Here is a 25,401-nt window from a genome sequence, read left to right as displayed (position 1 = left end):
TGGGCTAGACAGGGTATAATAATGAAGTTTACCATCTCTGGACTAGACAGAGTGTAACAAACAATGAAGTTTACCATCTCTGGACAAGAGAGAGTATAAAAAACAATGAAGTTTACTATCTCTGGGCAAGACAGAGTATAACAATGAAGTTTACCATCTCTGGACTAGACAGGGTATAATAATGAAGATTACCATCTCTGGACTAGACAGAGAATAACAAAAAATGAAGGTTAACATCTCTGGACAAGACAGAGTATAACAATGAAGTTAACCATGTCTGGACTAGACAGAGTATAACAATGAAGTTGACCATCTCTGGACTAGACAGAGTATAACTATGAAGTTTACCATCTCTGGACTAGACAGATTATAACAATGAATTTTACCATCTCTGGACTAGACAGAGTATAACTATGAAGTTTACCATCTCTGGACTAGACAGGGTATAATAATGAAGATTACCATCTCTGGACTAGACAGAGAATAACAAAAAATGAAGGTTAACATCTCTGGACAAGACAGAGTATAACAATGAATTTTACCATCTCTGGACTAGACAGAGTATACCAATGAAGTTTACCATCTCTGGACTAGACAGATTATAACAATGAATTTTACCATCTCTGGACTAGACAGAGTATACCAATGAAGTTTACCATCTCTGGACTAGACAGGGTATAATAATGAAGTTTGCCATCTCTGGACTAGACAGAGTATAACAATGAAGTTGACCATCTCTGGACTAGACAGAGTATAACTATGAAGTTTACCATCTCTGGACTAGACAGGGTATAATAATGAAGATTACCATCTCTGGACTAGACAGAGAATAACAAAAAATGAAGGTTAACATCTCTGGACAAGACAGAGTATAACAATGAAGTTTACCATCTCTGGACAAGACAGATTATAACAAACCATTAGTTTCCTCACATCTGGACAAACTCTGGTACCAAACAGGGGCTCTGGGTATAACTGGGTATTACTGGGTAATACTGGGCATGATACATACTTGTGAACTCTCCCTTTTTTAGATGGAGAATCTCGATTGTGGACCCTAAAATTGAACATTTTCAACTAGTGAATTTGCTTAACTATTTCTATTTTCTAAGATATGATGATTTCACCTGAAAGAACAGCTCAATAGATGTAATTCAAGAGTGTTTTTGCCCCCCTAGTGTATACAAACACACATTTTATTTATGCTTTTAATTCTGAGGACGCATAATCTCTCCCATGAAATTCTTTAAAAAGTTGGTTAGTATGATAATACAAAGTTTCAGCACACAACACTCTGTGATCCAACATTTAGGTACTTGTACATAAAATATGGCAATTGTACAAGACATGTAGTATCGGGTTTTGGTTTGTTTGTGTTTAATACGTCCTATTAACCGCTATGGTAATTTAAGGATGTACCAGGTTTTAGAGGAGGGGAAATTAAGCCAGAGTTCACAGAAAAAAACCAGGCGACCTTCGGCCATTACCCGAAGACTGGCCTATGTAGGCCTCGAACCTGCGATTCATTCGATTTGGTGGAGGGCTAGTGATTATCGACGGTCAGGCGCCTTAACCATTCGGCCACTGTAGCCCCTATAGATAACTGTCAACATTCTTCAGCTGTTGAAACAAGGTACCTTGAGGTCTGTCTCGGTCACTTTAGTCACACAATTTTGTTAAAATTGGGCCTGCATCGCCCACCTGGTATCAATATCACACCTGTAACCTTTAAAGTGATCTAAAATAAAGCTACAGGCAAAGTATCAGTAATTAGAACTATAAGTGATTCAAAAGTGAAAACATTTTAAAAAATTTGACCCCTGTGACCTTTGACCCCTGTGACATTCAACAAACTTTATAGCCCTTCATCTCAGCATGCAACTTGCCATTTAATATTAGGTCATTTAAAAGGTATATAGATTTTTTACCAAATGTGACCTTGAAAGTGGGTTAAGGTCATTCAAATGACTTGATAGCCCTTCATCCAAGCATGCTACTGGCTAAGTATCATCATTCTGTGCCTCATGGTTATTCAGAAGAAGTCATCTAAAGATTTTAATCAAATTTGACCCCTGTGACCTTGAACATAAGTCAAGGTCATTCATTTTAACGAAAGTGGTAGCCCTTATCCTAGCATACTAATGGCCAGATATCATTACCCTTGGACTTTTGGTTATTCAGAAAAAAGTCTTTCAAATTTTAAACATATTTGATGCCTGTGACCTTGAATATCAGTCACGGCATAAAGCTCCTTCGGGTTAAGTGAGCTAAAAATTATACCTCCAATCCATCATAACCGCAGTTGACATGAGGCTCAAAGTCGAAGTCATTGAGTGTGAGTTCTATCCTCACACCAGTAGCTAGGTTTATCTGCCACTCACAGACGCGAGCGTGAGGGTAATTACTGGGGTAGTTAGGGCTCGTAAAGTTGCCTGTTGGGTTCACCAAGTAACCACCGCAACCTGTCGACAAATAAACTTATTTCAGAAAGTATCAAATAAGTTCAAATTTGGGTATTTACATTATGTTTTGGTTCTAAATGTTATTTTAATGATATAAGAAATGATGTAAAACCAATTTTCATCAATAAAAAATGTTGTTTAATATGCAATATTTAAATGATAAATTAGCAAATTATAATGAAGTTATTGATTGAATTCGCAACAGCTAAATAATATAGTTTATGACAATATCAAATGACTATTCATGAATATTGCATACAATATAGAAAGATGGAAAATAAAAATAAAACCCAGATTTTTCCCTCCTTTTCCCCACTTTTTTCAATGTAATATGAAAAACTCATTGTTTATAGAAATTTGACCAACAATTTAGAAATAAATTGTTGTTGAAAATGGCACCTTATTTATCCAGAAAAGCTTACCATTGGTGACATACTCAAGACGAAATCCATTACTTGCCACGCTGAAGTCAGACATAAAATGCACCAGCATCTTGCTAGAGGTGCTGTTGACAGGAGCGGGGAGGTTTGTACCACAGAACCTGCCTAGGGACGCAGACGATGTCAACTCTCCATCACGAATCTGAGTAAAAAAACGTAACGGATCAAAAAATTACTTTTGGCAATATAAAGATACCTTCACTTTAATGCCATCCTTTTGGCACTATAAAGATACCCTCACTTTACTGCTATCCTTTTGGCACTATAAAGATACCCTCACTGTACTGCCATCCTTTTGGCACTATAAAGATACCCTCACTTTAATGCCATCCTTTTGGCACTATAAATATACCCTCACTTTACTGCTATCCTTTTGGCACTATATAGATACCCTCACTGTGCTGCCATCCTTTTGGCACTATAAAGATACCCTCACTTTACTGCCATCCTTTTGGCACTATAAAGATACCCTCACTGTACTGCCATCCTTTTGGCACTATAAAGATACCCTCACTTTAATGCCATCAATTTAGCACTATAAAGATACCCTCACTGTACTGCCATCCTTTTAGCACTATAAAGATACCTTCACTGTACTGCCATCCTTTTAGCACTATAAAGATACCCTTACTGTAATGCCATCCTTTTGGCACTATAAAGATACCCTCACTTTACTGCCATCCTTTAGGCACTATAAAGGGGCTGGTTATATACTGAAGGAGATATAGAAAGTAATTGCTAGGATAAAAGGAGAAGAGGACATTGTAATACACTGAAGGTCATGGAATTAGCGAAGGAGAGAAATTGTGAGCGACTCACAAAGATATACCCCTCCTTCATCTGATCTAGGTATTCAAAATTTGTTTACAGCAGGGTATGATCATTGTATCAAAACTCACTCCTCCATGCACATATAGATATGATGTACATTCACTGTGCTAAGTTACAGAAATAACAGTTGAAGAAGAGTTATAAGGTTTCTGGAGTAGACATGTAAAGTTTCAGGGGTCATAATTCCAGGATTTGTTTTTAGAATAAAAAATTCCTTTCTTCGTGAACATCTACATATGACTAATACTTTCACTGTGTCAGGTAAAAAAAATCAACAAAGAGTCAAGGAGGAATTGTACCTACAAGTTTTCTTGAGCACATGTTTAAAGTTTCAAGGGCCATCACTCCAGGAAAATAATCCAATCGAAAATTCCTTTCTGCATGCACATTCACATATGATGCACTATCACTGTGCCAAATTACACAAAAAAATCCAACTGAAGATTTAGGAGGAGTTGTGCTTCTTTTTGATAATAGAGAAAATTATCTTTGGAAGGAACGATAGAGAACTTCAAAGGAGAAGGAAAGGTGTCTGTTGAAGACAGATAAGTCTTTGCTATGGGCGAGGTTAAAGTAAATACGGAAATAAATATTTCTACTGAAGGGAAGAGAAAATTCTTCTGGAAAGTGGCAGAAAAGTCTCTAATGGCAACGGTGAGCGATGTCTTTGTGGGAGGTGGGAGGAACAATCTCTGCTAAAGAAGGGAAATATACATTTCTAAGTGCAGAGTTTGTCACAGGTGAGAAGAACAATCAGGTGGGAGGAACAATCTCTGCTAAAGAAGGGAAATCTACATTTCTAAGTGCAGAGTTTGTCACAGGCGAGAAGAACAATCTCTGCTAAAGAAGGGAAATCTACATTTCTAAGTGCAGAGTTTGTCACAGGTGAGAAGAACAATCAGGTGGGAGGAACAATCTCTGCTAAAGAAGGGAAATATACATTTCTAAGTGCAGAGTTTGTCACAGGTAAGAAGAACAATCAGGTGGGAGGAATAATCTCTGCTAAAGAAGGGAAATATACATTTCTAAGTGCAGAGTTTGTCACAGGCGAGAAGAACAATCAGGTGAGAGGAACAATCTCTGCTGAGGAAGGGAAATAAATATCGCGGAAGAAGTATGGAGGTATTTTACTTACCTGTAAATAGTCCCATGCACATGAATGGTGCGTCTCTACATCAAAGTGGGAGAACGCAGCACTGATGGTGTTACCCTGAGATGTCTCTATGATCCAGGTACAGTTACGGTTGTGTGGGTAGGGCTGAGGGAAGTTAGGGCTCTCTATCACCCCAGAAAATCCCGTCAGTCGTACATTACACACTGAAACACAAAGTCTTTCAGATGAAAGTCTTAAAAAGAAGCAAAAAAACAACAACGAGAGGTCCACAGGGCCTGCAGTGCTCACCTAGACTGTTATGTTTAAGCTAAGCATACTTTTTGTTGACTGTATGATTTTGCCACTTAAACATTTCTGTGATCTGTAAGAAACATGCTAGTATTTGCTACTAGTCTCAGCAGAGAAATGTCAAAGTTTGTTACTTTGAACTTTAAGATTTCTAGGAAAGTGTTGAAGTACTTATCTGACCTTTGTGACCTTGAGATTCTTGAAATAAACTTTATAGGTCTCAATCTAAGATAACAACAAACCAAATATCATGACCCTAGGTCACTCAGTGCTCAAAAAGAAGCTGCTAAAAGAAACCATGGACGGAGGAATAGACAATATGTACACCTGATCTATGCCACTTTGTAGCAGGTAATGTTCCATCTACCATGGATCTGGGCATTCAACTTCAGAAATAAGGATATTTCTAATAAAATGGGAACCAGAGGGTAATCTTGATAAATGATGTATTCCTAATAAACAGGGTATTCCTAATAAACAGGGTATTCCTAATAAACAGGGTATTCCTAATAGGGCATTCCTAATAAACAGGGCATTCCTAATAAACAGGGTATTCCTAATAAACAGGGCATTCCTAATAAACAGGGTATTCCTAATAAACAGGGCATTCCTAATAAACAGGGTATTCCTAATAAACAGGGTATTCCTAATAAACAGGGCATTCCTAATAAACAGGGTATTCCTAATAAACAGGGCATTCCTAATAAACAGGGCATTCCTAATAAACAGGGCATTCCTAATAAACAGGGCATTCCTAATAAACAGGGCATTCCTAATAAACAGGGCATTCCTAATAAACAGGGCATTCCTAATAAACAGGGCATTCCTAATAAACAGGGCATTCCTAATAAACAGGGCATTCCTAATAAACAGGGCATTCCTAATAAACAGGGCATTCCTAATAAACAGGGCATTCCTAATAAACAGGGCATTCCTAATAAACAGGGCATTCCTAATAAACAGGGCATTCCTAATAAACAGGGCATTCCTAATAAACAGGGCATTCCTAATAAACAGGGCATTCCTAATAAACAGGGCATTCCTAATAAACAGGGCATTCCTAATAAACAGGGCATTCCTAATAAACAGGGCATTCCTAATAAACAGGGCATTCCTAATAAACAGGGCATTCCTAATAAACAGGGTATTCCTAATAAACAGGGTATTCCTAATAAACAGGGTATTCCTAATAAATTGGGTATTCCTGATAATTCAGGTATTTCATATAAATGGGGCATTCATGATCAATTAATTCTGAGTATTCCTGATGAATGGAGTATTCCCTATTCAACTCTATACACTTTTTGTACTAACCATTGTGATAGGAGATGTAAACTTTAGACATGGCCTGAGTGAGGAATCTATCAATGGCTGTGCTTTACTAACCAGTACGATAGGAGATGTGGAAACCACGCCCGGCCACTGAGAAATCTGTCACATGCTGTCCTGTACTTACCAGTACGATAGGAGAGGTGGAAACCTCACCCGGCCACTAAGAAATCTGTCACATGCTATCCTGTACTTACCAGTACGATAGGAGATGTGGAAACCTCACCCGGCCACTAAGAAATCTGTCACATGCTATCCTGTACTTACCAGTACGATAGGAGATGTGGAAACCTCACCCGGCCACTGAGAAATCTGTCACATGCTGTCCTGTACTTACCAGTACGATAGGAGATGTGGAAACCTCACCCGGCCACTGAGAAATCTGTCACATGCTGTCCTGTACTTACCAGTACGATAGGAGATGTGGAAACCTCACCCGGCCACTGAGAAATCTGTCACATGCTGTCCTGTACTTACCAGTACGATAGGAGATGTGGAAACCTCACCCGGCCACTGAGAAATCTGTCACATGCTGTCCTGTACTTACCAGTACGATAGGAGATGTGGAAACCTCACCCGGCCACTGAGAAATCTGTCACATGCTGTCCTGTACTTACCAGTACGATAGGAGATGTGGAAACCTCACCCGGCCACTGAGAAATCTGTCACATGCTGTCCTGTACTTACCAGTACGATAGGAGATGTGGAAACCTCACCCGGCCACTGAGAAATCTGTCACATGCTGTCCTGTACTTACCAGTACGATAGGAGATGTGGAAACCTCACCCGGCCACTGAGAAATCTGTCACATGCTGTCCTGTACTTACCAGTACGATAGGAGATGTGGAAACCTCACCCGGCCACTGAGAAATCTGTCACATGCTGTCCTGTACTTACCAGTACGATAGGAGATGTGGAAACCTCACCCGGCCACTGAGAAATCTGTCACATGCTGTCCTGTACTTACCAGTACGATAGGAGATGTGGAAACCTCACCCGGCCACTGAGAAATCTGTCACATGCTGTCCTGTACTTACCAGTACGATAGGAGATGTGGAAACCTCACCCGGCCACTGAGAAATCTGTCACATGCTGTCCTGTACTTACCAGTACGATAGGAGATGTGGAAACCTCACCCGGCCACTGAGAAATCTGTCACATGCTGTCCTGTACTTACCAGTACGATAGGAGATGTGGAAACCTCACCCGGCCACTGAGAAATCTGTCACATGCTGTCCTGTACTTACCAGTACGATAGGAGATGTGGAAACCTCACCCGGCCACTGAGAAATCTGTCACATGCTGTCCTGTACTTACCAGTACGATAGGAGATGTGGAAACCTCACCCGGCCACTGAGAAATCTGTCACATGCTGTCCTGTACTTACCAGTACGATAGGAGATGTGGAAACCTCACCCGGCCACTGAGAAATCTGTCACATGCTGTCCTGTACTTACCAGTACGATAGGAGATGTGGAAACCTCACCCGGCCACTGAGAAATCTGTCACATGCTGTCCTGTACTTACCAGTACGATAGGAGATGTGGAAACCTCACCCGGCCACTGAGAAATCTGTCACATGCTGTCCTGTACTTACCAGTACGATAGGAGATGTGGAAACCTCACCCGGCCACTGAGAAATCTGTCACATGCTGTCCTGTACTTACCAGTACGATAGGAGATGTGGAAACCTCACCCGGCCACTGAGAAATCTGTCACATGCTGTCCTGTACTTACCAGTACGATAGGAGATGTGGAAACCTCACCCGGCCACTGAGAAATCTGTCACATGCTGTCCTGTACTTACCAGTACGATAGGAGATGTGGAAACCTCACCCGGCCACTGAGAAATCTGTCACATGCTGTCCTGTACTTACCAGTACGATAGGAGATGTGGAAACCTCACCCGGCCACTGAGAAATCTGTCACATGCTGTCCTGTACTTACCAGTACGATAGGAGATGTGGAAACCTCACCCGGCCACTGAGAAATCTGTCACATGCTGTCCTGTACTTACCAGTACGATAGGAGATGTGGAAACCTCACCCGGCCACTGAGAAATCTGTCACATGCTGTCCTGTACTTACCAATACGATAGGAGATGTGGAAACCTCACCCGGCCACTAAGAAATCTGTCACATGCTGTCCTGTACTTACCAGTACGATAGGAGATGTGGAAACCTCACCCGGCCACTGAGAAATCTGTCACATGCTGTCCTGTACTTACCAGTACGATAGGAGATGTGGAAACCTCACCCGGCCACTGAGAAATCTGTCACATGCTGTCCTGTACTTACCAGTACGATAGGAGATGTGGAAACCTCACCCGGCCACTGAGAAATCTGTCACATGCTGTCCTGTACTTACCAGTACGATAGGAGATGTGGAAACCTCACCCGGCCACTGAGAAATCTGTCACATGCTGTCCTGTACTTACCAGTACGATAGGAGATGTGGAAACCTCACCCGGCCACTGAGAAATCTGTCACATGCTGTCCTGTACTTACCAGTACGATAGGAGATGTGGAAACCTCACCCGGCCACTGAGAAATCTGTCACATGCTGTCCTGTACTTACCAGTACGATAGGAGATGTGGAAACCTCACCCGGCCACTGAGAAATCTGTCACATGCTGTCCTGTACTTACCAGTACGATAGGAGATGTGGAAACCTCACCCGGCCACTGAGAAATCTGTCACATGCTGTCCTGTACTTACCAGTACGATAGGAGATGTGGAAACCTCACCCGGCCACTGAGAAATCTGTCACATGCTGTCCTGTACTTACCAGTACGATAGGAGATGTGGAAACCTCACTCGGCCACTGAGATCTCTGTCACATGCTGTCCTGTACTTACCAGTACGATAGGAGATGTGGAAGCCACGCCCGGCCACTGAGTAGTCCGTCTTGTACTTCACCCACAGTAAGTTAGCGCTCGACTGGATTGCACCAGGGATGGTTGTACCGCAGAATTTACCTAACTGCCTTCCCGTGGAAGTACCGTCTCTGATCTGTAAACCAAAATGAATTTGTCACCAGCTGTTTTATTGGATGATGTCACATCTTACCTAATCAAGCAAAGAATTTAAATCATTTGCAACAATCCATTTCATTTTCATAATTCACTGGATATCCACGGGCAATTGGCCTCACTCTGTGCTAAATAAAAACTACAATGTTCTTTTTGTATCACATGACGACAGTTCAATGAACTAATTTGAACACTTCTATCTATTTTTTCATTATACATTGATTGTCTTTTCTGTATTGATTCTTTGATTCTCCGAACTTAATCATGTTTCGTTAGAGCTAAGGCTGAGTGAAACATGATCAATCGAGGAGAAACCAAAAATTGTGTTTCCCTACAGTAAAAGAAATCAATAAAAATAAAATAAAATAAAAATAAAAACAAGCACCAGGAAGTAAAACCACATGTACACAACGTGAACGTAGATTAGCTGAATGATGTAAACCAGAAAAAGAGGGGTGATGTTAACGACATACAAAAACAAGAGGCCCAATGGGCCTGAATCGCTCACCTGGTATTAATCTCACACCTGTAATCTTAAAAATGGACTAAAATACAACTACAGGCAGACTATCAGTGTTTGATTCATAAGAACCTATTAAAAGATTTAAACATATGACGCCCGTGACCTTGAATGTCGAACAAAGAAATTAGGTTGATCAGAGTTTATAGTCTTCCAACCCAGCATGCTTCATTTAAAGATTTAAACATATATTGACCACTGTGACCTTGCATTGAATATGGGCGAAGGTCATTCATTTGGACAAATTTGGTAGCCCGAATTCATCCCAGCATGTTAATGGCCAAATATCATCACTCTTGGCCTTTTGCTTATTAAGAAGAATTCATTCAAAGGTTTTAAACATATTTGACCCCTGTGACCTTGAATATAAGTCAATGTCATTTATTTGAACAAACTTGGTAGCCCTTCATCCCAGCATGTTACTGGCCAAATTAAAGCACCCTAAGATTCTCGGTTATTCAAAAGAAGTTGTTTAAAAGTTTTTAACATATTTGACCCCTGTGACCTTGAAAATTGATGAAGGTCACTTATTTGAACAAACTTGGTAGTCCTTCATCCCAGCATGCTTCTGGCCAAATAACATCACCAGAGGCCTTTTGGTTACTGAGAAGAAGTTGTTTAAAGTAAAAAGTTGACGCCAGACGCCGGACGAACGCCGGACGCCGCACCATGCCATAAGCTCACTTGGCCCTTCGAGCTAAAAACCCAATACCAGACAGCCAGATCTGGAGTTAACAATATGTAATGGCAAAGAACACAATTTGTTGTTGTCTGCTTCCTTAATTCTGAACTAGGTTTTCTGGCTCTTGTCAATTTTTCTAGAGAGGCTCCGAATAAGAGAAATATAATCGGGGAAACTTCAGCATGTGAGGGCGACATTATATAAATACTTAACTCATTATAACTCAGCGATATCCGAGGGCAGACCCTGAAGGCACTGTCACTATCTAATGATTGTAGTATTTATTTTATCATACTGAAAGTCCTGAATTAACAAAGTTTTCAAAGTAACAAATACATGTAAATTGTACTTTCATCAACAAATTTAACAGTGAACTATTCAAGCTTTAACACTAAAGTTAGTGTTTTTAATACTCCGAAAAACATGGCCGTTATAACAATATAATTTTTGAAATTGACGATCGGGTTACCGAACAGTTTCTTCATGTCATCATCAGTGATTGTGTCCTTGTGTTTCACTGCCCGGTTGTTTAATACAACTGCTTTGTACATGTTCGTCTTGACGGTACTGGCTGTCTGCTTTTAGAGTCCCTATCTGTCAAAAGTCTATCCAAATCACCCAACTTGCTTGACATATGCAAATCTTGCCATTTTTTACTTCACGTAGCAGACGGCCAATCATTTATCCTGACTACCACGTAAATGAAGCGCTTGGAAATCTCACTCATCTCAGCGTTACATCATCTTACCATTAAGACACGGTAGCGTCATGGAGTGCCTGTGGACCTACATGTGCGATGAATCACAATGCAAACAAGAGGCCTAGAGGGCCTGTATGGCTCACCTGTTTCTATTGTTATATGAAACTGACATATATAGGTAACTTCAGACCAAATTTGGTAACAAGAACACAAGACATTTTAACATCTCTTTAACGGTTCTTGTTGTTTGAAATTTGAAATTTGAATTTTAAAGATTTAACCCATGTTGACCTTTGACTCCAGCTAGCACTTGAAATTGACATTTGACCTCATGACTATGATAAAGAAAACAATTCACACAGCTGGTCTACATAACATACCCAAGTATCATAGTATCATGACTCTAGACCAAATGGGTCTGAAGATATTGTTGTTTGAAATGTTTACCATATTTGACCCCTGTGACCTTGAAAGTAGGTCAAGGTCATTTTAATGATGAAACTTTATAGCACTCCATCCCAGGTACTTATTGGCCAAATATCATGACCCTAGGTCCTCCAGTTCTTCAGAAGTCATTCAAAAGAAAAAGTTGACGGACGGACGACGGACGGCAGATGCCGAACGCCGCAGTATGGCATAAGTTCACATGGCCCTTCCGCCCAGGTGAACTCAAAATATGGCGGCTGAAACGAACAGTACACGCATCTTCTTTGTGCAGTCATTATTTTACACTGTCAAACTACACTGTCGCCCGTTGCTAGGGCATTGGGAAGCACCGTTCTATTGACTAAATGTTAAAGCGAGTTTGACAGTGTGAAATGAACAATTTGTCTCGACCAATCAAATTGCAGGGTTTTCACTAGAGGTATATTAAGATTTTTCATTGCTGCATCATGTGACCAGTATCATCCAATCAGACACGCTGTTATAAAGATGAGGTATAATAACTGTACTTACATTTCTTTTAGCATCTAAAGATATTCACATAAAATCTTACCAGGATGTAGTCAAAGTAGCAGGTACTACTGCTACTGCCCTCCATATCAATATCGGTGATGTTGAGTATGATCTGACTGCCGCGGGAAACGGTGATGGTCCAGAAACACTCGGCATTATGGGAGTAAGTGTTGGGGTAATTAGGGGAGATAAAACTACCCGTGGGAGTGTTTAGGTCTGCTCCACACCCTGTAAAAATGATCACAACCTTATACATTTAACCTTAAATGAGGGTCCTTTCTCCACACTCTGTAACAATGATCACAACCTTATACATTTAACCTTAAATGAGGGTCCTTTCTCCACACTCTGTAACAATGATCACAACCTTATACATTTAACCTTAAATGAGGGTCCTTTCTCCACACTCTGTAACAATGATCACAACCTTATACATTTAACCTTAAATGAGGGTCCTTTCTCCACACTCTGTAACAATGATCACAACCTTATACATTTAACCTTAAATGAGGGTCCTTTCTCCACACTCTGTAAAAATGATCACAACCTTATACATTTAACCTTAAATGAGGGTCCTTTCTCCACACTCTGTAAAAATGATCACAACCTTATACATTTAACCTTAAATGAGGGTCCTTTCTCCACACTCTGTAAAAATGATCACAACCTTATACATTTAACCTTAAATGAGGGTCCTTTCTCCACACTCTGTAACAATGATCACAACCTTATACATTTAACCTTAAATGAGGGTCCTTTCTCCACACTCTGTAACAATGATCACAACCTTATACATTTAACCTTAAATGAGGGTCCTTTCTCCACACTCTGTAAAAATGATCACAACCTTATACATTTAACCTTAAATGAGGGTCCTTTCTCCACACTCTGTAAAAATGATCACAACCTTATACATTTAACCTTAAATGAGGGTCCTTTCTCCACACTCTGTAAAAATGATCACAACCTTATACATTTAACCTTAAATGAGGGTCCTTTCTCCACACTCTGTAACAATGATCACAACCTTATACATTTAACCTTAAATGAGGGTCCTTTCTCCACACTCTGTAACAATGATCACAACCTTATACATTTAACCTTAAATGAGGGTCCTTTCTCCACACTCTGTAACAATGATCACAACCTTATACATTTAACCTTAAATGAGGGTCCTTTCTCCACACTCTGTAACAATGATCACAACCTTATACATTTAACCTTAAATGAGGGTCCTTTCTCCACACTCTGTAACAATGATCACAACCTTATACATTTAACCTTAAATGAGGGTCCTTTCTCCACACTCTGTAAAAATGATCACAACCTTATACATTTAACCTTAAATGAGGGTCCTTTCTCCACACTCTGTAAAAATGATCACAACCTTATACATTTAACCTTAAATGAGGGTCCTTTCTCCACACTCTGTAAAAATGATCACAACCTTATACATTTAACCTTAAATGAGGGTCCTTTCTCCACACTCTGTAACAATGATCACAACCTTATACATTTAACCTTAAATGAGGGTCCTTTCTCCACACTCTGTAACAATGATCACAACCTTATACATTTAACCTTAAATGAGGGTCCTTTCTCCACACTCTGTAACAATGATCACAACCTTATACATTTAACCTTAAATGAGGGTCCTTTCTCCACACTCTGTAACAATGATCACAACCTTATACATTTAACCTTAAATGAGGGTCCTTTCTCCACACTCTGTAACAATGATCACAACCTTATACATTTAACCTTAAATGAGGGTCCTTTCTCCACACTCTGTAAAAATGATCACAACCTTATACATTTAACCTTAAATGAGGGTCCTTTCTCCACACTCTGTAAAAATGATCACAACCTTATACATTTAACCTTAAATGAGGGTCCTTTCTCCACACTCTGTAAAAATGATCACAACCTTATACATTTAACCTTAAATGAGGGTCCTTTCTCCACACTCTGTAAAAATGATCACAACCTTATACATTTAACCTTAAATGAGGGTCCTTTCTCCACACTCTGTAACAATGATCACAACCTTATACATTTAACCTTAAATGAGGGTCCTTTCTCCACACTCTGTAACAATGATCACAACCTTATACATTTAACCTTAAATGAGGGTCCTTTCTCCACACTCTGTAACAATGATCACAACCTTATACATTTAACCTTAAATGAGGGTCCTTTCTCCACACTCTGTAACAATGATCACAACCTTATACATTTAACCTTAAATGAGGGTCCTTTCTCCACACTCTGTAACAATGATCACAACCTTATACATTTAACCTTAAATGAGGGTCCTTTCTCCACACTCTGTAAAAATGATCACAACCTTATACATTTAACCTTAAATGAGGGTCCTTTCTCCACACTCTGTAAAAATGATCACAACCTTATACATTTAACCTTAAATGAGGGTCCTTTCTCCACACTCTGTAAAAATGATCACAACCTTATACATTTAACCTTAAATGAGGGTCCTTTCTCCACACTCTGTAACAATGATCACAACCTTATACATTTAACCTTAAATGAGGGTCCTTTCTCCACACTCTGTAACAATGATCACAACCTTATACATTTAACCTTAAATGAGGGTCCTTTCTCCACACTCTGTAACAATGATCACAACCTTATACATTTAACCTTAAATGAGGGTCCTTTCTCCACACTCTGTAAAAATGATCACAACCTTATACATTTAACCTTAAATGAGGGTCCTTTCTCCACACTCTGTAAAAATGATCACAACCTTATACATTTAACCTTAAATGAGGGTCCTTTCTCCACACTCTGTAAAAATGATCACAACCTTATACATTTAACCTTAAATGAGGGTCCTTTCTCCACACTCTGTAAAAATGATCACAACCTTATACATTTAACCTTAAATGAGGGTCCTTTCTCCACACTCTGTAACAATGATCACAACCTTATACATTTAACCTTAAATGAGGGTCCTTTCTCCACACTCTGTAACAATGATCACAACCTTATACATTTAACCTTAAATGAGGGTCCTTTCTCCACACTCTGTAAAAATGATCACAACCTTATACATTTAACCTTAAATGAGGGTCCTTTCTCCACACTCTGTAACAATGATCTCAACCTTATACATTTAACCTTAAATGAGGGTCCTTTCAGAAATATTTGGCTCTAAAACATTCCAGGTCGCTAACCTTTCCTTTTCTCATAGATGTGAGTAAAATCATGAAAACTGTAACAGTTAACCCCCTTCCTCGTTGCATCATATAAACATCATACCTTGCAAATAAATATTTCTTACATCACATTCATAAGAATAACAAATGTTTCAAAACTTCACTCATTGTTAATTAAGACTTTTAAGTTTTCACTTTTTTCCCCCATTAACCCTTTCCTACCTATATATCTTTAGTAGCCTCTACCATACATTGATCTGGATGGGTCCATTATAGTCTACAGTGGTGAAAGGGTTAATATTTCAAAGAACTCAACAACAAAGTGAAATTTATTATACAAAAAACTTTGACCATGAAATTTCAGTGCAAAGTCTGTTTTTTTTTTTACTTTTAATAAATCCAGATCTGATAATGTGTTATAATGCATACAGACCTGTAGCCGTAGCCTCGTACATAATACGGAATCCTCGTGCAGATAACGAACCATCTGATTGAAATTTGAGCCACATCCTGTTGCTGTGGGATTGTATAATTGTGTCGATCGTATTTCCGCAATATTTGTTGACTAGAGGTGAATCTTCAAATCCCCCATTTCTGTTGAAAGATGAATAAGGCCAAAAAAAAAATGTACTTGTGTTTCCGCTATCATCCTCTGGAAGTATAGGGTAGGTACGTAGGATTTTATTTTTTTTTGAAAATATTTTTACGTTGCTTATATAGAGCAGGAGTTCTGACTTTTGGGTAGTGCATATCACTAAATGCCAATAAACATTTTAAGGTAGGCACAAAAATTATTTGGCCTAAGTAAATAACTGCAAGTGGCCAGATAAGGGTGATGAGACCTAAAGGCCTGTTAAGGAGGCTCCACCCTTTCACAATTAGCCCGCAGAAATCAATGAAAGTTTCACATAGTGGTTATGTCACTATGCAGAGATGATTTATGAAAATCTAAGCATTCCGATAAACTGGGGATTTTTTGGGAAAAAATACTGAAAAATTGAATTTTGGTCAAATTCAACACTTTCACATTTTTTGAGCATGTAGTTTTGTTCAAAAGTATTACAACAATTGAAAAGAAACATTGCTATTCAACCCTACAAATATTTCATTTTTCATAAAATATCTACAACATGTTACAAAAAGCGTTTTTTATTGAAATTGTATGGACAAAAGTTACTAAACACAAGCTAAAAGAAAACAGGACACATAGTTTCATATAAAAAGAGTGAAAAATGGAACCAAATACACACAAAGTCTTTATAATTCATTTAGTTTACATTTTACAATAATTTTGATCCTGATGTGAGTTGTTTACCTTGAAAAAAAATGGAACTTTTTTCAGAGGGATACAATTTATACAATGACACTTATTTTCTTTACTATACTGAAACGGCGGAAATAAATTAAATAACTGTATTTAATTGTCAATTTACTGTTCTTTTATGGAACAAAATTACTCTCAATCATATACATGTTGGACATCATTTGCTAGCCCGCTTACGCATGATGTATATTTACATGTCAGGAACATAGGTAACCATAGGCTATCGCATGGTATGCCGTTATCATGTGCACACACTTGCACCTGCAATTTATAGGGATCTTGATATTTTACAAACCACTAATTTCACAGAGTTATTGTAATTGCATTTGTGAACTGATTTATCTGACAGAGCGTAACTAACTGGACAACAAAAGTTGTAGCGACCAAGAGCTTGTGAACTACTGTTAGCACGTGATACGTACAGGTGAGGTCGGTAAACAAAACACATCAGTCTGCATTCCATGCGCCTCATATACGACCTTCTTGAAGTCTTCTGATCGTATGTCAGTGTTTTCCCATATGATGTCTTTGTACCATAAGGTTTATTTCTGAAGTACGTCTGATTACACATTTCCATGTTAAGTCTTGATATCGGGTGTTGACATATCATCGTCACCCGCGTGTACTATTGTTTACCCGGTGTTACTATCATATACACTACGGTAATGGAATGCCCAATACGCAATACGGAAATGACGACACGAAAATACGACAAGAAAAACATGTGTATTACGAAAGGTGGCAAGTCCTTACTATACATGCTATACTGAAATTGAATCATTGAGTGTTTAGTGATAAAAGGTCATTCATCAACACCACCGTTTTTTCTTAATAAAAGAGAGCAAGGTAAAAACCATAACCAAATCAAACCCGTATACAAAATGAATCGTAAAAACAAGCAATGCTTCTGTCAGGCACATCCTATACAGCCCTAAAAGGGGCATAACTCCTATATAAATCCTGAAAACTGAAAATAAGACGCAAGTTCACAACTATGACAGGTAAATTCATAAACATTGGTCAATTTGTGAGAAGGAGTACTCCTAACAAAATTCCTAGAAGGATATCAGAAAAGTGGCATCACTCCCTTACACAATAGGCACAGGGGCCTGTATCACTCACTTGGATAGTAATAAGTAACCATGGGAAAATATTCTCATTAAATATAACACTGCAACAACTATTTCTAAACATTAAACATTTGCTCCGTCTCTCAGCAACACCTATCCTTGTTTGGTTTTGTCTTGCTGTCCCGCTGAAGGGACAGGCGAGCTAAAAAAACGGCTGGATCAAAACATTAGCTCATTCACCCCTGAAGACACATTTGAACATTTATGTTCCAATTCAAAGGGTGGAATAGTTCATTATGAACTCTCAAGGATGAGTGAGTTAATCGCAGTTGCACTTGTTGTTGAATACATCAGAGGAGTTTCCTGAAATTTGTTTGAAAACTGTGGGAGTTATGTGCGAATGACACTGTGTCTACAGACAGATGGACAGACAGACAGACAGACAGACGACCCGATTCCAGTATATGCCTTCCATTACCTCGTTGTGGGGCGTATAATCACAAACCTTATTTCCAGGAAGTCGAACATACAGTTGGCATGACTCTCAAGCTGGAAATCTGTGACGTTGAGAAGAACCTGGATATTCATAGGAGCAATGATGGTCCAAACACACTCTCTCTGATGAGGATAGTTATCAGGGAAGTTTGGACTGGTGATTATCCCTGTACTGGTCGTAAAAGTTCCACCGCAAACTGTCAGGTAAGACAACTCAAGGATAGTTAAAAAATACAGCAATCACTCCTAATAGAAATAACATAAAACATAACTGATTAAGAATTTTTTAAAAAAGATATTTGTGTTAAATGTTTTCCACACAATTGACTGGCGATGCAATGTGTCTGATGGAATAATGAGGGTGATGATAGGGCCACAGCTTACTGAGGGGATGGTAGGGCCACTGCTTACTGAGGGGATGATAGGGTCTGGCTAACTGAGGGGATGATAGGGCCACGGCTTACTGAGGGTATGATAGGGCCTGGCTTACTGAGGGGATGATAGAGCCACTGCTTACTGAGGAAATAATGGGCCTGGCTTACTGAGGGGATGATAGGGCCACAGCTTACTGAGGGGATGATAGGGTCACTGCTTACTGAGGGGATGATAGGGCCACTGCTTAATGAGGGGATGATAGGGCCACTGCTTACTGAGGGGATGATAGGGCCTGGCTTACTTAGGGGATGGTAGGGCCTGGCTTACTGAGTAAATGATTGGCCTGGCTTACTGAGGGGATGATAGAGCCACTGCTTACTGATCATGAGGGGATAATAGGGCCACTGCTTACTGAGGGGATGATAGGGCCACGGCTTACTGAGGGTATGATAGGGCCTGGCTTACTGAGGGGATGATAGGGCCACAGCTTACTGAGGGGATGATAGGGTCACTGCTTACTGAGGGGAGGATAGGGCCACCGCTTACTGAGGGGATGATAGGGCCACTGCTTCCTGATCATGAGGGGATAATAGGGCCACTGCTTACTGAGGGGATGATAGGGCCTGGCTTACTGAGGAAATGATTGGCCTGGCTTACTGAGGGGATGATAGAGCCAGGCTTACTGAGGGAATGATAGGGCTATGGTTTACTGAGGGGATGATAGGGCCTGGCTTACTGAGGAAATGATAGGGCCTGGCTTACTGAGGGGATGATAGGGCTATGGTTTACTGAGGGGATGATAGGGCCTGGGTTACTGAGGGGATGATAGAGCCACTGCTTACTGAGGAAATAATGGGCCTGGCTTACTGAGGGGATGATAGGGCCACTGCTTACTGAGGGGATGATAGGGCCACCGCTTACTGAGGGGATGATAGGGCCACTGCTTACTGATCATGAGGGGATAATAGGGCCACTGCTTACTGAGGGAATGATAGGGCCACTGCTTACTGAGGGGATGATAGGGCCACTTCTTACTGAGGGGATGATAGGGCCACTGCTTACTGAGGGGATGATAGAGCCACTACTTACTGAGGGGATGATAGGGCCACTGCTTACTGAGGGGATGATAGGGCCTGGCTTACTGAGGGGATGATAGGGCCTGGCTTACTGAGGGGATGATAGAGCCACTGCTTACTGAGGGGATGATAGGCCCTGGCTTACTGGGTAAATGATGGCCATGGCTTACTGAGGGGATGATAGGCCTGGCTTACTGAGGGGATGATAGGGCCACGGCTTACTGAGGGGATGATAGAGCCACCGCTTACTGAGGGGATGATAGGGCCACTGCTTACTGAGGGGATGATAGAGCCATGGCTTACTGAGTAAATGATGGGCCTGGCTTACTGAGGGGATGATAGGGCCTGGCTTACTGAGATGATGATGGCTTACTGAGAGAATGATAGGGCCATGGCTTACTGAAGGCTTGATAGGGCCTGGCTTACTGAGGGGATGATAGGGCCTGGTTTACAGAGGGGATGAAAGGGCCACGGCTTACTGAGGGGATGATAGGGCCATGGCTTAGGGGGGTGGGATGATAGGGTCACTGCTTACTGAGGGGATGATAGTGCCACGGCTTAATGAGGGGATGATAGGGCCACGGCTTAATGAGGGGATGATAGGGCCATGGCTTACTGAGGGGATGATAGGGCATGGCTTACTGAGGGGATGATAGGGCCACTGCTTACTGAGGGGATGATAGGGCCACGGCTTACTGAGGGGATGATAGGGCCACTGCTTACTGAGGGGATGATAGGGCCATGGCTTACTGAGGGGATGATTGAGCCATGGCTTATTGAGGGGATGATAGGGCCTGGCTTACTGAGGGGATGATAGGGCCATGGTTTACTAAGGGGATGATGGGGCCTGGCTTACTGAGGGGATGATAGAGCCATGGTTTACTGAGGGGATGATAGGGCCTGGCTTACTGAGGGGATGATGGGCCACAGCTTACTGAGGGGATGATGGGCTTGGCTTACTGAGGGGATGATAGGGCCTGGCTTACTGAGGGGATGATAGGGCCTGGCTTACTGAGGGGATGATGGGTCTGGCTTACTGAGGGGATGATAGGGCCACTGCTTACTGAGGGGATGATAGGGCCATGGCTTACTGAGGGGATGATAGGGACATGGCTTACTGAGGGGATGATAGGGCCATGGTTTACTGAAGGCTTGATAGGGCCTGGCTTACTGAGGGGATGATAGGGCCTGGTTTACAGAGGGGATGAAAGGGCCACGGCTTACTGAGGGGATGATAGGGCCACGGTTTAGGGGGGGGGGGGTGATAGGGCCACTGCTTACTGAGGGGATGATAGTGCCACGGCTTAATGAGGGGATGATAGGGCCACAGCTTAATGAGGAGATGATAGGGCCATGGCTTACTGAGGGAATGATAGGGCATGGCTTACTGAGGGGATGATAGAGCCACAGCTTACTGAGGGGATAATGGGCCTGGCTTACTGAGGGCTTACTGAGGGGATGATAGGGCCACGGCTTACTGAGGGGATGATAGAGCCACGGCTTACTGAGGAAATTATAGGGCCTGGTTTACTGAGGGGATGATAGACCCATGGCTTACTGAGGGGATGATATGGTCTGGCTTACTGAGGGGATGATAGTGCCACGGCTTAATGAGGGGATGATAGGGCCACAGCTTAATGAGGGGATGATAGGGCCATGGCTTACTGAGGGGATGATAGGGCATGGCTTACTGAGGGGATGATAGGGCCACTGCTTACTGAGGGGATGATAGGGCCACCGCTTACTGAGGGGATGATAGGGCCACTGCTTACTGAGGGGATGATAGGGCCATGGCTTACTGAGGGGATGATTGAGCCATGGCTTATTGAGGGGATGATAGGGCCTGGCTTACTGAGGGGATGATAGGGCCATGGTTTACTAAGGGGATGATGGGGCCTGGCTTACTGAGGGGATGATAGAGACATGGTTTACTGAGGGGATGATAGGGCCTGGCTTACTGAGGGGATGATGGGCCACGGCTTACCGAGGGGATGATAGGGCCATGGACTAAGGGGATGATGGGGCCTGGCTTACTGAGGGGATGATAGGGCCATGGTTTACTAAGGGGATGATGGGGCCTGGCTTACTGAGGGGATGATAGAGACATGGTTTACTGAGGGGATGATAGGGCCTGGCTTACTGAGGGGATGATGGGCCACGGCTTACTTAGGGGATGATAGAGCCATGGTTTACTGAGGGGATGATGGGGCCATGGTTTACTAAGGGGATGATGGGGCCTGGCTTACTGAGGGGATGATAGAGCCATGGTTTACTGAGGGGATGATAGGGCCTGGCTTACTGAGGGGATGATGGGCCACAGCTTACTGAGGGGATGATGGGCTTGGCTTACTGAGGGGATGATAGGGCCTGGCTTACTGAGGGGATGATAGGGCCTGGCTTACTGAGGGGATGATGGGTCTGGCTTACTGAGGGGATGATAGGGCCACTGCTTACTGAGGGGATGATAGGGCCATGGCTTACTGAGGGGATGATAGGGACATGGCTTACTGAGGGGATGATATGGCCATGGTTTACTGAAGGCTTGATAGGGCCTGGCTTACTGAGGGGATGATAGGGCCTGGTTTACAGAGGGGATGAAAGGGCCACGGCTTACTGAGGGGATGATAGGGCCACGGTTTAGGGGGGGGGGGGTGATAGGGCCACTGCTTACTGAGGGGATGATAGTGCCACGGCTTAATGAGGGGATGATAGGGCCACAGCTTAATGAGGGGATGATAGGGCCATGGCTTACTGAGGGAATGATAGGGCATGGCTTACTGAGGGGATGATAGAGCCACAGCTTACTGAGGGGATAATGGGCCTGGCTTACTGAGGGCTTACTGAGGGGATGATAGGGCCACGGCTTACTGAGGGGATGATAGAGCCACGGCTTACTGAGGAAATTATAGGGCCTGGTTTACTGAGGGGATGATAGACCCATGGCTTACTGAGGGGATGATAGAGCCTGGCTTACTGAGGGGATGATAGGGCCTGGCTTACTGAGGGGATGAGAGGGCCTGGCTTACTGAGGGGATGATAGGGCCACGGCTTACTGAGGGGATGATAGAGCCATGGTTTACTGAGGGGATGATAGGGCCACTGCTTACTGGGCGGATGATAGAGCCATGGTTTACTGAGGGGATGATAGGCCTGGTTTACTGAAGGGATGATAGGGCCTGGTTTACTGAGGGAATGATAGAGCCTGGTTTACTGAGGGGATGATAGGGCCTGGCTTACTGAGGGGATGAGAGGGCCTGGCTTACTGAGGGGATGATAGAGCCACGGCTTACTGAGGAAATTATAGGGCCTGGTTTACTGAGGGGATGATAGACCCATGGCTTACTGAGGGGATGATAGAGCCTGGCTTACTGAGGGGATGATAGGGCCTGGCTTACTGAGGGGATGATAGGGCATGGCTTACTGAGGGGATGATAGAGCCACCGCTTACTGAGGGGATGATAGGGCCAGGGCTTACTGAGGGGATGATAGAGCCTGGCTTACTGAGGGGATGATAGAGCCATGGCTTACTGAGGGGATGATAGGCCTGGCTTACTGAGGGGATGATAGGGCCACGGCTTACTGAAGGCTTGATAGGGCCTGGCTTACTGAGGTGATGATAGAGCCATGGCTTACTGAGGGGACGATAGGGCCTGGCTTACTGAGGGGATGAGAGGGCCTGGCTTACTGAGGGGGTGATAGGATGATAGGGCCACAGCTTAATGAGGGGATGATAGGGCCATGGCTTACTGAGGGCTTGATAGGGCCTGGCTTACTGAGGTGATGATAGAGCCATGGCTTACTGAGGGGATGATAGGGCCACTGCTTACTGAGGGGATGATAGGGCCATGGCTTACTCCCTGAGGGGATGATCGCCAATAACTTACTGGTAGATGCATTGAGTGTAACATATGAAGCTGTGAATCCCTCGTGAGCTACACTGCTGTCCGACCTGAAGGTGATTGTCATTACGTTATCAGTAGAGGTCATACTAGGGGGGATCGTTTGACCACAGTATCTACAACCAAAAACAGGTGTTGTTATTAATGCTGCATTATGTTTATAAACCTATGAAAATATATCCTAAACAGAGATTGTAAGGTTAACACGTCACCTTACAGAACACCAGAATGTGGTGAGTTATAAAACAATGGTTCAGCATTCCTAGAGACATCCGTATTGGAAGGGCGGTCTTTTCGTTTAAATCTATAATGCATGAAATTTCCTGATCACCCAGTGATTTTTTGTACCTAAACTTACAGCAGACTGTTCTTACATAAATTCTGCATGCATAGTAATACTTTCATTGCAATTTGGAAGATTTTGGGAAAATAAATCACTCTTTGACTCAGGGAAGCTGCCAGTATAAGGTTTTAAAAATAGGCAAAAACAAAATCACTGGAGTCAGCATGACAATGCCACATCCAACATTGAGTTAATTGACCAGGATATTTCTGCAGCAAAACAATTTTCAGATTTTGGATTGGCCTGCGAAGTCACCCTGATTCTGCAACGTATGGAGCGCATTTGGGACATCTGGGGAGGTGGATTATGGTGTCGCCTGAATCATCCGTCCAACTAGCAGGTGTTTTCAATGGTTCAGGAGTGGAACAATATCTCCGCTAACACTGACGGTACAACCGCACATTATGCTACAGTGTTACAATGTAGTGATCCTAGCTAAAGTTGGTCCAATATGCTATGGTACTAACCCAATCGTGATCCCAACCTGTCATTTAATACTACTGCCACGCATATAGGACATCAATACAAAACACCCGGAAGTTAAGACTTGATTGTCAATCTGTAAACGTTGTTTAGACCTATGTTATGACATACTTTTCCGTGAATATGCTAATGAGTCAAGTCGACGAGTACAACATTACATTTGGGGGTATAACAAACATCCTACCTTCCCAGACGACTGCTTTCTACGGCTGATGAGTTATCGTATATGTCCACATAGTCAAAGTAACAGGAACTACCACTGCCCTCCAACGTAAAGGTGGCGAAGGTCAGTCGTATGACAAGGCCAGCGTCCACTGTAATCCTCCAGGTACAGTTGGCCCCGTGTGGGTAAATGTTGGGGTGTCCGGGACTCTGGATGGTCCCACTGGTATCGGTTAATACCATGCCACATGCTGGTTGTCGAAATAATACAAAATTAAAGCTACTGTAAACTTGAATAATCACTTGGAAAAGTTTAGCACTATAGATCTGAAAAAATTGAAACAAACTAAAGTATGTTCTAAGCTAGTTATAGGTAGGTATAGGTAGTTGGTCTCTGTAAACAAGTAGTTATAGGTAGTTGGTCTCTGTAAACAAGTAGTTATAGGTAGTTATAGGTAGTTAGACTCTGTAAACAAGTAGTTATAGGTAGTTGGTCTCTGTAAACAAGTAGTTACAGGTAGTTGGTCTCTGTAAACAAGTAGTTACAGGTAGTTGTTCTCTGTAAACAAGTAGTTATAGGTAGTTGGTCTGTGTAAACAAGTAGTTATAGGTAGTTGGTCTCTGTTAACAAGTAGTTACAG

The 25,401-nt window shown here is 42.1% G+C and overlaps 1 protein-coding gene across 1 annotated transcript in view; it reads right to left on the bottom strand.

Moving 5' to 3' along the window:
* The window catches only part of LOC110452772 (cubilin-like), a 168,506-nt gene that overhangs the window by 86,658 nt on the left and 56,447 nt on the right, over window positions 1–25,401 (bottom strand). The window contains exons 23-31 of the mRNA XM_021501449.1: window positions 24,783–25,011; window positions 23,758–23,888; window positions 18,433–18,619; window positions 15,967–16,127; window positions 12,395–12,582; window positions 9,322–9,475; window positions 4,869–5,050; window positions 2,885–3,044; window positions 2,281–2,462 (exon numbers count right to left, since the gene is read on the bottom strand). Of these exons, the coding sequence (XP_021357124.1) occupies window positions 2,281–2,462; window positions 2,885–3,044; window positions 4,869–5,050; window positions 9,322–9,475; window positions 12,395–12,582; window positions 15,967–16,127; window positions 18,433–18,619; window positions 23,758–23,888; window positions 24,783–25,011 (1,574 nt within the window). The remainder of the gene's footprint in view (window positions 1–2,280; window positions 2,463–2,884; window positions 3,045–4,868; window positions 5,051–9,321; window positions 9,476–12,394; window positions 12,583–15,966; window positions 16,128–18,432; window positions 18,620–23,757; window positions 23,889–24,782; window positions 25,012–25,401) is intronic.

Source organism: Mizuhopecten yessoensis, unplaced genomic scaffold, assembly GCF_002113885.1.
Source record: "Mizuhopecten yessoensis strain PY_sf001 unplaced genomic scaffold, ASM211388v2 scaffold6863, whole genome shotgun sequence".
Taxonomy (NCBI): domain Eukaryota; kingdom Metazoa; phylum Mollusca; class Bivalvia; order Pectinida; family Pectinidae; genus Mizuhopecten; species Mizuhopecten yessoensis.
This window is presented reverse-complemented; position numbering and strand designations above follow the sequence as displayed.